The 12,585-nt window shown below is 41.1% G+C and overlaps 2 protein-coding genes across 11 annotated transcripts in view; one reads left to right on the forward strand and one right to left on the reverse strand.

Annotated features, from left to right (window-relative positions):
- Positions 1–6,780, reverse strand: part of CENPP (centromere protein P) — a 295,833-nt gene extending 289,053 nt beyond the window's left edge. For 3 of the 5 annotated variants that reach the window (XM_003807840.7, XM_034967713.3, XM_063594331.1), the window contains exons 1-2: positions 6,337–6,780; positions 69–250 (exon numbers count right to left, since the gene is read on the reverse strand). In XM_003807840.7, coding sequence (XP_003807888.2) covers positions 69–250; positions 6,337–6,443 — 289 coding nt within the window. In that variant the 5' untranslated portion in view covers positions 6,444–6,780. Of the gene's footprint in view, positions 1–68; positions 251–5,990; positions 6,296–6,336 lie in introns of those variants that run through there. The other 2 variants (XM_063594332.1, XM_034967714.3) reach the window with 2 other exon arrangements.
- Positions 6,781–7,020: 240 nt separating this feature from the next.
- Positions 7,021–12,585, forward strand: part of NOL8 (nucleolar protein 8) — a 28,004-nt gene continuing 22,439 nt past the window's right edge. For 4 of the 6 annotated variants that reach the window (XM_008959975.5, XM_008959978.5, XM_034967709.3 and 1 more), the window contains exons 1-4: positions 7,127–7,264; positions 8,244–8,430; positions 8,960–9,022; positions 10,717–10,795. In XM_008959975.5, coding sequence (XP_008958223.3) covers positions 8,292–8,430; positions 8,960–9,022; positions 10,717–10,795 — 281 coding nt within the window. In that variant the 5' untranslated portion in view covers positions 7,127–7,264; positions 8,244–8,291. Of the gene's footprint in view, positions 7,265–8,243; positions 8,431–8,959; positions 9,023–10,716; positions 10,796–12,585 lie in introns of all 6 variants that reach the window. The other 2 variants (XM_008959976.5, XM_008959977.6) reach the window with 2 other exon arrangements.

The following is a 12,585-nucleotide window of genomic DNA, read 5'->3' on the forward strand; positions in this document are numbered from 1 at the left end:
ACAACCAATTTCTTATGCATAATAAGGTAAGCTTCCATACTATGTCTAGATTAAAAAAAAATGCTTACTCTTTTCTGTCATCTCAGTGCTTGTTAGGTCTTCTGTCTGCCTGGAGTGATTTCTTATATTGATGCCAGTAAGCGTACTTAGAAATGAAAGTTCTGATTCTAAATGTCCAAGCTGATTTTTCAGATCTTTTGAAGACTTCCATCCTTCCAAATTGAATTGGTGTATGGCTTGAAAAGATTTTCTAAAAGGCAAATATCAAAAATAATCACTCCAATTACTAACACGTGTTTCATCTAATAACCCCATTTTCCTCAAAGCATTCCCATTTTGTCCCTCTTACTCTCTTCCAATTAAGTCACCTTCCCCCATTAAAATAAAAAAAAATTAAAAAATTAAAAAGAATTTTCTCAAAACCAGTGTGGTTACTAACACCACCACTTTTTTTTTTTTTCTTTCTTCCTTTTTAAGAGATGAGGGTCTCACGCTGTCACCCAGCCTGGAGTGCAGTGGTGTAATCATAGTGCACTGCAGCCTTGAACTCCCAGGCTCAAAGGATCCTCCTGAGTAGCTGGGACCACAGGTATGCCACTGTGCCTAGCTAATTTTTTTTTCCTTCTCATAGAGACAAGGTCTGGCTTTATTACCTAGGCTGGTCTTAAACTCCTGACTTCAAGCAATCCTCCCGCCTCAGTCTCCCAGCATGCTGGATTACAGGCGTGATCCACCATGCCCAGCCCACAATCTTTAATTTCAACAAAAAACATATGTAACCAAATTATACTTCCAAATTTCCACATATTAGAAACACCTTTCAAATAAATTATAACAGGAGTACTTTGCAAAATTACAATGTGAGTTCTGACCCATGAAATTCCAGCCTAAATGTCTGATATACCTCTCAAATTATTTAAAAAGATGTCTTGAAATTAAAAAATAGGCCAGGCGCGGTGGCTCACGCCTGTAATCCCAGCACTTTGGGAGGCCAAGGCGGGTGGATCACGCAGTCAGGAGATCAAGACCATCCTGGCTAACACAGTGAAACCCCATGTCTACTAAATATACAAAAAATTTGCCAGGCGTGGTGGCAGGCGCCTGTAGTCCCAGCCACTCAGGAGGCTGAGGCAGGAGAATGGTGTGAACCTGGGAGGCGGAGCTTGCAGTGAGCAGAGATTGCGCCACTGCACTCCAACCTGGGCGACAGAGCGAGACTCCCTCTCAAAAAAAATAAAAAAAGAAAGAAATTAAAAAATAAAATCAATTAGCTAACTTTAATTTCTAAAAGTAAACACCACAGAACGTTTTATAGTAAGAAAGAGATTTATTGGAAAAAGAAATAGCAAATCTCTTTAAACATCACTATGGCCAGACAGTCTTCATTGAGAACATATAAATATATTTTCCTTGAGAAAAAGAATGAAATTTTAGTTGGCCTGGCGCAGTGGCTCACGCCTGCAATCCCAGCACTTTGGGAGGCCAAGGCAGGTGGATCACTTGAGGTCAGGAGTTCGAGACCAGCCTGGCCAACATGGTGAAACCCCTTCTCTACTAAAAATACAAAAAAATTAGCCTCGAGTGGTGGCGGGTGCCTGTAATCCTGGCTGCCCAGGAGGCTGAGGCAGGAGAATTGCTTGAGTATGGGAGGCAGAGGTTGCAGTGAGCCAAGATCACGCCACTGTATTCCAGCCTGGGCAACAAAGTAAGACTCTGTCTCAACAAAAAAAAAAAAAAAAAGAAAAGAAAAAAGAAAAAACTTAAACTTTTTTAAAAAAAGAAATTTTAGCTAATAATTGTATTAGATGGTATTTTTTTTTTTGTCATCCATTATTTCCTTTAAACACTCTGCTACATTCTATACTGTTGACTTTTCCTGCCAGCTTAAAACATCTCTTCCTTGGATTCTTGGGCATAATTATCCCAATTCTCATTTGCTATCTAGGGTCAGCTTCTTGTCTCCAACATTAGAGGAAAACCCTAACACTCTTACTTCTGCTATCCTAAATATGTATTCTTTCATTCTGCAGGAACACTAAATGATTAGCCTTAGCTCCTCTATGCCAGTAACTCTTAAAATATACCTCTAACCATATATCTCTTCTTCCTGCAAGGTAGATCTAGCTTGATAGCTCACCAAATGGTTTCTCTTGGAATCTGCTTTTCCTCTAAATTACCCTACATTTGTTAATAATAAAATATTTCCCTTGGTATGTCAGGCTCTATACCTTGGAAGTTATCCTTGACTCCTTCACTTGCCTGACATCTGGACTTACTGCCATCCGTTCTGCTCCCTCACATAACTATTCTTCCTTTTGTATTTCTAATTCTACTACATTAACCAATGCTCTTATGACCTTATACCATCTCTACACAGAATAATCTAACTCTATATTCTTCACACTGAGAATCCAAGACTTAATAAAGTCTGTAAAATTTGTTTCAAATTTTGTTTTAATGCTAATTTAAAATGTTAATATAAGTATATTCTGTATCATGAAACTACCACAGCTTCTTTTGCATTTACCATCATAGACTGATGCCCCTACAAATTACATTATATATAGAAGTCAAGGAAAAAAGAACAGATTGGGCACAGCGACTCACTCCTGTAATCCCAGCACTTTGGGAGGCTGAGGCAGCCCAGGAGTTCAAGACCAGTCGGGCCAACATGGCAAAACCCCATGTCTACCAAAAAATACACACACACACACACACACAAAATTATCTGGGCATAGTGGCAGGTGCCATGCCTTCAGTCCCAACTACTTGGCTGGTGGAGGGTCGCTGAGGCAGGACGATTGCTTGAGCATGGGAGGTGGGTGAAGGTTGCAGTGAGTCATAATCATGCCACTGCACTTCAGCATGGGCAATAGAGTGAGACCCTCTCTCAAAAAACAAAACAAAAAAGAAAAAGAAAAAGAAAAAAGAACAGAGACAATCTTCATATATAAATGATGTGCGGCCAGGCATGGTGGCTCATATAATCCCAGAAGTTTGGGATGCCGAGGTGGGCAGATCACCTGAGGTCAAGAGTTCGAGACCAGACTGCCCAACATGGCGAAACCCCATCTCTAGTAAAAATACAAAAAATTAGCTGGGCATGGTGGCGGGTGCCTGTAATCCCAGTTACTCAGGAGGCTGAGGCAGGAGACTCCCTTGAACCCAGGGGGCGGAGGTTGCAGTGAGCTGAGGTTGTGTCACCACACTCCAGCCTGGGCGACAAGAACGAAACTCCGTCTCAAAAAAAAAAAAAAAAAAAAGCCATAAATATAAATGAGCTTCTGACAAGTGAACACCAAATGTCACAGCAAGCTATGAAGGAAAATTTCAAGGTATTTCCGATAGAGCAAAGTGGTAAGAGAACCAAGTCATCATTAAAGGCTGGATATGCAGAACTCAAAAAAGAACCTGCAGTTGTCAGAGTGGCTAGTAGGGAGTTTGTGTTTAATAGGTATGGTGTTTCAGTTTAGGGGTGATTAAAAAGTTCTGAAGATGGACAGTGGTGATGGCTGTACAACAATGTGCATGTGTTTAATGCCATTGAGCTGAACACTCAAAAATGGTTAAAATAGTAAATCTTATGTATATTTTGCCACAAAAAGAAAATCTGCATATTCTTATTCATAGCAGTTATTTAGTTTGAGCAAAATATTTGTGTATTTCAACTAATGATGTTAGTTTGAGCTATTTTGGATTTGTTTGAATTTTATTCACTTTGTGGTTTTATTATTTGTAAGTTTGTCTTCATAACATAAAAATTTTTTGTCAGAATTAGAAGCTTGCAAGAATTTTTTTTCCTTTAAAGTCAATCTGTACACGAGTTTAAAGGTCAATGGTCTACTAATGAGTGTTAGTTACTATTATGAGGCAAGTACTCTTCTAAATGAACTACATATATTAACTCAATTAGTCCTCACAGCAACCCAAAAACTTGGGTATAATTTTACCATGGAGGAAACTGAAGCACAGAAAGGGGGAGCTCACTTAACCAAGATCACTCAGCCAATAGCAGAGACAGGATTTGAAAGCAGGCAATTTGGCTCCACAGTGTGGACATATGGATATAGCTGAATAATTTAGCTCCAATTTTCCTACCTCCAATCCATCCAACCACTTATAATCACTTAAAAAAATAGCTTGGTACATAGGTTCCAATCCTCCTCCTCCACTATAGTGAAAAGAAACCTCATGGTTAAATCCAAACACCCTGGACTGACATTTAATGTCTCCCACAATCTGGACTCTTCTGACTTTCCAATTTAACCACTGAGAAGTCCCAGATTATATAAATAATCTACTAAGAACTAAAAATAAAATCCTACCCCACCCCCACAATCACCTGAACCGACTCCCTCTTGGTCAAAGGGACCCCAAAGAAACCTTAAAAACTCAGTTCTTAACCATGACAGGATGAGAGGTCAGACACACCTCATTATACCCCTTCCTATTTGGGATGTAGACACAACAACTGACCAGCATTAATGTTAAAATAGAGATCGTAAGAGTTGCAGAACGGACTCTGTGGCAATAAGATACCAAATTATAAACAAGACCTAAGGCCATGCCAGGCAAGGGTTAAGTCACATACCCCCTACTTTTAAAAGAATGAACTATGTTCTAACTGCCACAATATTTTTTTCACTAGCACTGGCCTCCAGATAAGCAATATTGAAATAATTGCAGTTCATCCACCACCAGATGCTAACTGATTCCCCTGTTCCACAGGCTTTGATAGGACAAGAGAATGATTTCAAAAATTTTCTTTTGATAAGATCACCAACCATGGACTTGTTCTAACAGGTTTACAAGGCCTGTGTACTTAAGTACCTTTGCTTCCCTCCTTCAACTTTTGACGTACGGGCCTAATTGTAATGCATTTAAATGTTAAGTCAGCTTCCCAAAATGAATATGGAATGCATGTAATATGCATTTTTATTCAGTACAGGTGAGCACATCTCCCTTCGTGAATATTCATAGCCCCTCCTATAACCTGTTGAATATGTATACCTAGCCCACTCATACAGCATAAATCCCTGCCCCAACCCCTCCTCCTCCAAAGTGTGGGCCTTTCTGCTTTGCCTGAGACTATGCTTCCTAGCCTGTCAGGATGGCCACTTTGCAGGCTGTAACCCTTTTTAAGAAATAGTCTCTCTAAATTTGCAGATCTCATGATTTTTCAGTTGACACTACTATGGGGACTAATGAAATCTTGTGGCCAGTAAAGAAACTATTTTTCCCTGGTTCTTAAACTTCCAAGTGTGCACACAAATCCTCTGTTAGGGCAGTGTATTTTTTTAAAATGCAGATTCTGATTCAGTAGGTCAGGATGTCGCTCTAACAAACCGCCAGGTAATGCTAAAGCGTCCCATCTGTGGAGCACACCTCAAATAGCAAGGGTCTTTAATACATTTACTCTCATTTGTGGAGGAGCACACCTTTTTCCTCTCCCTTTAACCAGTCACAGCTTCCTCTACTTTCATGACCGCACGCAGACATTTTCTGTAGATCTCCTCCTTCCCATTTTCTACCAATTCTTCTCCAGTTAGCTCAGGAAAAATCTCATTCTTTCTGCACCTATGTCAAATTACTCTTGACTCAAAAATTGAAGACAGTTTATGTTTTCGAGAGGCTTCTATGTTTGAGATGATGATACATAATTACGGTTGCAGAGCTTTTCTCTCCCTCTCCTTCAATAAACCAAAAGTGCCCAGACTTTGGAGTAAAATTTTTGGGTCCCAATCCATCTCTGAAAATTCCTTTCTCTGGAACCTTGAACAAGCTACCTAACTTCTCTGAGCCTCAGTTTCTTCAACTATAAAACAGGGCTAACAGTAGCACCTACCTCAGAGGAATGTCAAATTCTCCTGCAGTCTATATTAACTACTTTTCTTTTATCAACTTAGTTTTTTACCGGTTATTTTTCAAAGGAATTTTTATGTCATCGTAAACACAAAGTCATTATCAGTTGAGATGGTTAGCTGACCTACCAAAACAAATGCCATGAAACCAAACGGAGTTATTAAATCCCAACTAGAGATACTTCTGCATACTGGAGGCGGAATTATCTAGCTAGGGATATAGTCAAGACTTCCTCCTTGTCAGTCATCCACACAGACGACTGCGATTAAACGAGTTAATACCCTGCAATGCGTTTACAGCTGGGCGCCGTACGCGCTGCTCCCAACTCTAGGCCATCGTCATGACAGGATCAATGCCAGTTCATGCCCACTTTCTAGGGCTGGGAGTAGGAGACCGAGGATGTCTGTGGAGATTCACCCGCCTGGCCCGGGAACCCTGGCCAGCGGGCCCTGGGGGACTTCGGGGGTCACGTACTGGACTCGGGACTTCTCTTCCCAGGGCGCCGGTGGCTCCTCACACGCTCGCCGCAGGGCCGCGATCTCAGCTTGCAAGGCGCGCACCTCTGCCAGCTCTGCGTCCATGGCGCGTTGCTGACCGCAGCCGGGCCGGCAGCGCAGCTGTCACTCCGACCTGCGCGCTTCACCCGCGCTTCAAGCCTCGCGCGCGCTCCCGGCGCGGACCATCCCAGAGCTCACGCGGAGGGGAGGCGGGAGAGCCCCGCGTGACCCCAGCGGCCCTGCACGTCCAACTCCGCGCTCGCACGAAAGCCTGAGTCCTCCACGTCCCCGCACACGTTTCCCTGGCTGTCTAAGCAGTGGCTATACTTTCTCTGGAGAGCGCGTTCTTTGCTACTCCAAGCCCAAGCGCTCCGCTGCTCACCCTAGCCGGCAGCCTTGGAGCCGCCCGGCCGCGTGCCTCACTAAAGAGGCAGGGCTGGGATCACGTGGAGGGGAGCGCCTCTTTATTTTTTTCACCTACTTCCTCTCTTACGCCGACCTAGTCCAGGAATTGGTACACACAGCGATAGTGTTCAATAGAAACTAGGGGATTTTGGTTTGGGCTCTTTTGCAGTCGTTGAGGGGGAGGTGACGGAGGCGTCAGGGAAGGTGGGAGGACGGAAAAGGAAATTAAAAGCTCTTGGGAACTGAATTGTGGTAACGGAACCTTAGGAGGCTGGGTTGGAAATCGAGTAGGAAGGAAGAGAGGATGCTCCGTTGGGACATGTGACCAGAAGTTAGGGGCTGCAGCGGCGCTGGCTTTAGGTGAACGACGTGGTGAGGAGTGGGTTTCGGGCATGAGAAGTCACAGGGCCGTTTCCTAGTCTCTCTCTTCACTTCTTTGGGTCTTCTCAGAGAAAGAAGGCTGCCGTGGGTAGGCTTGGGGCGGAGACTATCGCGAAGAGGTAGGCCGAAGTTCTGCCCAGAATACACGCCATGTGGTGGACGCTGGTTGGGAGTCTCTTCTGGAAAGAGTCTGTCAGCTCTTGGGGAAGGGAAGGGCGAGAGCTGAGCGCCTGCCGGGTGCTAAACGAAATGAGAGATACTATGATGGGCCCTAGTACCTCTGGAAAAGTTTTCCTGAGTCCCCTGTGATACAGCAACCTTCATAGTATAGTGTTAAGAATTCCAAGTTCTGAAGGTAGACCTGCATTATAATCCTGGATTCACTAATTTTCGGTATGGCATTGAGGAAGTGACTTAACCTCTTCTGCTCTCCTGAAAAATGGGAAACATGCAAACTACTTTGTACAATGCAGGCACATAGCAAAAACACAAGTCTGTATTCGCTATATCCCTTGATCTTTGTGTCTGAACCCCACTTTGCAGCACTTTTATTGTGACATAATATTGTGCCATTTGTTTTATTCTTTTGTGACTATAAGGAGCTCCAGGAGCTCCTAGCCTCTCTATTCACTTCTTTGGGTCTTATAGGAGGAAGAAGGCTGGGGTGGGTAGGTTGGGGGTGGAGACAATTAGGAAGAGGTAGGCTAGCTCTTTTTATCTTTTAGTGCGTTACATCCTGTTTCTGTCAGACTTTGTTAAAGACAGTAAATGAATGTATGAATGAGTCAAGGAAAAACATCTAAAAACATGAATACATAAAATTAAGAGGGATAGAGTGTAATATTATGGCCATTTGGAGGAAAAAAACTCTGTCTGTACCTGTGTCTATATGGGTATGGGGTTGCTGTTCCAAAGTGCATTCATGAAAGATGTGGATGTAGGGCTTGGGCAAAACCTCGAAGACTAAAATTTGGAAGTAATACAATAGGAAGTGAAATACAGATCCAGGAGACGGATTTGATACAGAAGGTTCAGAGGAAGTAGTTGTTTTGTTAGATTTTAGAAGAACTAAGGGAAAGAACTCTTCTCTGTATACAGAAAATTACTTTTCCCACTGAAACACACCCAAGTATATGCCCAGCCTTCATGAAAGTGAACAGAGAAACGAAGCGCCTTTATGTGGGTGGCCTTAGCCAGGACATTTCTGTGGCAGACCTACAAAATCAGTTCAGCAGATTTGGAGAAGTTTCGGATGTGGAGATCATCACACGGAAAGATGACCAAGGTAAATTTATGGTCCTTCACTGGGCAGTTATAGGCAGACATAACTCAGGTTAAGTGCTAGAAAATAAAACAACCCCAAGATAAATGTTAGCTCTGAACACCAAAAGTTTTAAGTGATGTTGTGGAGGTATAATGTGTGATGTGGAACTTGACCAGAATTTGTTTCTGAAATAAGAAAAAATTCCAAATTCTAAAACATCTGATTTCAGAAACATATTAACTTCCAGTTTTGAGGACTAGAATTTTCTAACATGGATTAAGTGTCCCGTTAAGTAGACTATCACTAGCATACAATCAAAATGTTTCCTTAACTGACTACTGGACGTTTTCTTCTTTTTTTTTTTTTGAATATTTTGATAATTATGCTTATTTTTATAGCCAATAAAAAAAAACAAGGTTTATCTTTGAAATAATAAGTTTTCAAGAGCTATTTTTTTTTTAATTTAGAAACAACCGTTTTTACATTGCTCTCTGGATAAGAATTTAAATAAATTGGGTTTTTTTGTTTGTTTTTTGTTTTTTTTTTTTAGGAAACCCACAGAAATTTTTTGCATATATCAACATCAGTGTAGCAGAAGCGGACCTGAAAAAATGTAAGATCATCATATATTTTCTATACTGTTTGCCAGTTTATATCACTCTGTAACTTGGAATAACTGGTTCTAAATCTAAACCTCCACAGCCATTTTTTACGTTATCCAGAGGGACAGCAGTGATGAAGAGAATTCCAGTATCGTATAACTCAGCAGGTTTAGGTCCATTCCATTTGGCATCAGCAGACATGGTAGCACTTTACTGGTGGGTTTACTTAAAACTGCTATTCTCAAATATTTTGGACAAGGGACCAAACTTTCATAGAAACTGCCTGTTACATATATCCCACTGAATATCATGCCACATTCCCCCTCAGTCTGATCATTTCTTTGACAGCTAATCCTTGTCACTAAACACTTTTGAGGGGGCTTTAAAATACACCCTTGTAAGACCATATCCTTGAAATTGTGAAATCTCTTGTTGATAAGTTTAGTAAAGTCAAGGGCAAACAGTGGCCTTCAATGAAGAACGGGAGATAATCCATACTGCCGCTGACACAGTAACATATTCTAGTTATTTGGAGGCCAAAAAGTGAAAAAAGACACAGAAGATAAGTAAAGGGAACACGCTAATAGAGGAAGAGGGCAATCAGTCTTTTGTAATTTCATTTGCAAAAAGATTGCTTTATTCTATTTTACATTGAGGAATATATGTGACAAATGTGAAGTTGTGGTTAAGAATACATCAACTAGGCTTTGTGACCTGTGGCAAGTTACTTAAACTTCTCAGCCCAAGTTTGCTTATGTGATGAATGACAAAAGATAGTGCTTGCCTCATAATATTTCTGTGAGAATTAAATTAAATGATACATTTGCAATACTTTGAGAGGCTAAGGCAGGTGGATCACTTGAAGTCAGGAGTTTGAGACCAGCCTGGCCAACATGGTGAAACCCCATCTTTACTAAAAATACCAAAATTAGCTGGGTGTGGTGGCAGGCACCTGTAATCCCAGCTACTTGGGAGGCTGAGACAGGACAATCACCAGGGAGGCAGAGGTTGCAGTGAGCCAAGATAGTGCCACTGCACTCCAGCCTGGGCGACAGAAGGACACTCTGTCTCAAAAAGAAAAGATAAATTTGTACTTAGTACAGTATCTACCACCTACAAAATTCTGTTAATGGTATTATTAAGGAAGCTGACGGCAGATGCTCAGAGAAATCAATTACTACGGCATAGTAATTCAAACAGTTCAGTCACTCATAGTTAATTCATCTGCAAGTTCTACAGTGATAATTAATATGAGGTGATAAATAAAATTAAGGTGCTGTAGGATTCCAGAGTGTCCTCTGATTCACCTGAAAAGATGATTGTTTTATAGTTACAGGAAATATATGTTTTATAGTTACAGGAAATAACAATAAAATATACATTAAATATCAGTTATTCAGAGGTTCCTGACATTTGTTTACAAACAAATTGCAAATAAATTTTGCTTTACTTTTTACACATTTTGCCTCATTCCAATCTAGTAACACTGTGAGATAGGGAGTGTAAAGACTCTTTTGGTAAGTTGTCAAGATGAAACAAGAGCCTAGGCTCCCTCTCTCCAGGTCTCATTTCTTTTCTTCCACTTCCCCTGGATCTCTTTGTGATAAACAAGCCTGCTTTTCTTGATACTAAATAATTAGAAAAAGCACAAGCTGAAATATATTTTTGCATTGCCATGTACTTGTAATAATTCTTTACTTTATAGGTATGTCTGTTTTAAATAAAACAAAATGGAAAGGTGGAACATTACAAATTCAACTAGCAAAAGAAAGCTTTCTGCACAGGTAAGTTTTGCTCCACATGGATTTAAGCCCTATTTTTTTTATATTGTAAGTGGTTTTATATATTTACTTATTTCAAATTATCAAGTAATATAGTATTATATTCTTAACAAATTCAAACATTATAAGTAGAGCTGAAATCCCTTTCAACTCTGAATCCCCTTCACCCCAGACGAACAAAAAGGTTAATTTCATGCATTTACGTATGTATGTAATAAGCTATAAAAGTATATATGTACTTATTTTCTCTTTGTTAATGAGCTATAAAAGCATATATGTACTTATTTTCTCTTTGTTAACACACCCTTTTGTGGCAATGTAGATCTTCTCCCTTTATAACAATTGTTAGTAGTATTTCAGAAAATGGTTATACCACAGTGTAGCGGTCCCTTCCCACTGATGACTGTTTCTACTTTTTCATGGTCATAGATGATCCTGGAGCACGTATCCTATGTATATGCAGGTGTTTCTCTCAGTTTATATCAGAAAATGGAGTTGCTGAATCTTAGCATTGTCTGCATTTAAATTTTAGTAGACTACTAAATTGCATATGTTGATTTTGACTGTTAATGCTAGTGTCATACCAAAATATAAAGGAAATAGGAGATCACTGTATGACAGGCATAAGAGTGATTATGCAAGTGATTTAAGAGCAAGACAATGTATTATAAAAACCATTAGAGCTTTCAAAATCCTAAAGGTATTTTCAGGAAGAAAAGGTATTGTTGGGGAGTTTTCAAAATAGGAAACAATTTAAGAATATACAGATAGAGGCCGGGCATGGTGGCTCACGCCTGTAATCCCAGCACTTTGGGAGGCCGAGGCGGGTGGATCACCTGAGGTCAGGAGTTCAAGACCAGCCTGGCTAAAGTGGTGAAACCCCGTCTCTACTAAAAATACAAAAATTAGCTGGGTGTGGTCATGGGCTCCTGTAATCCCAGCTACTTGGGAGGCTGAGGCAGGAGAATCACTTGAACCTGGGAGGCGGAGGTTGCAGTGAGCCTACATTGTGCCATTTTACTCCAGCCTGGGCAACAGGAGTGAAACTCTTGTCTCAAAAAGAAAAAAAAGAAAAAAAAAAAAAAGAATATACAGGTAGAATGACCAGGAGAGTTGATAAGCTTGTTCCAGACCAATGAAATGTAACAAGAACAGATATATTCTAAAACGAGTGGCAAGCAACCTACTTTGAGGCGTGTTTTGGGGGACTGGCCTTATGAAAAAGGTGAGAATTTGATTTTGTTCTTCAGCTGAAGCCTAGGACTGTGAACAGGGTGGTTATATACCTTTCATTCCAGCAGCAGTTGCCAGCCTACTGTGTGCAGGCACTGGAGCCCCATGCTGAGCAGGTTGAGCACACAGTGCTGCTGCTTGGAGTATCTGCGTGGATATGCCTGAGAAGCATGGGTCTGATGGTTGTTCTGGGACATAAAGGAGACAGACCAGAGGCAAAGAGGCCAGTGAGGACTGCTCTGTGCAGTTGTCCAGGCCTGAAGAAGGTGGCGGTGATTTGAATCAGAAGAGGTGGCATTCTCTTCATTAGGAGGATATGGATAATCAAGACCTAACAAATTGGGCTCCGAAAGATACCTTCGTCATGGGGAAGAGTGAATGGAGAGAAGATAATATAAAATGCCAAACGTATATAAATTGAAAGGGGAAAATTGAGAGAACTTGCGATCCATGGTCTTGGTCTTCCATAAAGGGGAACTGGGACATCCACTGGAGCAGAGCACAGGTGTAAGCGTGCATGTCAGGGATTTGGGAGACTGATTGTAGTGTAGTGGATGGGC

The sequence above is a fragment of the Pan paniscus genome, chromosome 11, assembly GCF_029289425.2.
Source record: "Pan paniscus chromosome 11, NHGRI_mPanPan1-v2.0_pri, whole genome shotgun sequence".
In the NCBI taxonomy this organism is placed as follows: domain Eukaryota; kingdom Metazoa; phylum Chordata; class Mammalia; order Primates; family Hominidae; genus Pan; species Pan paniscus.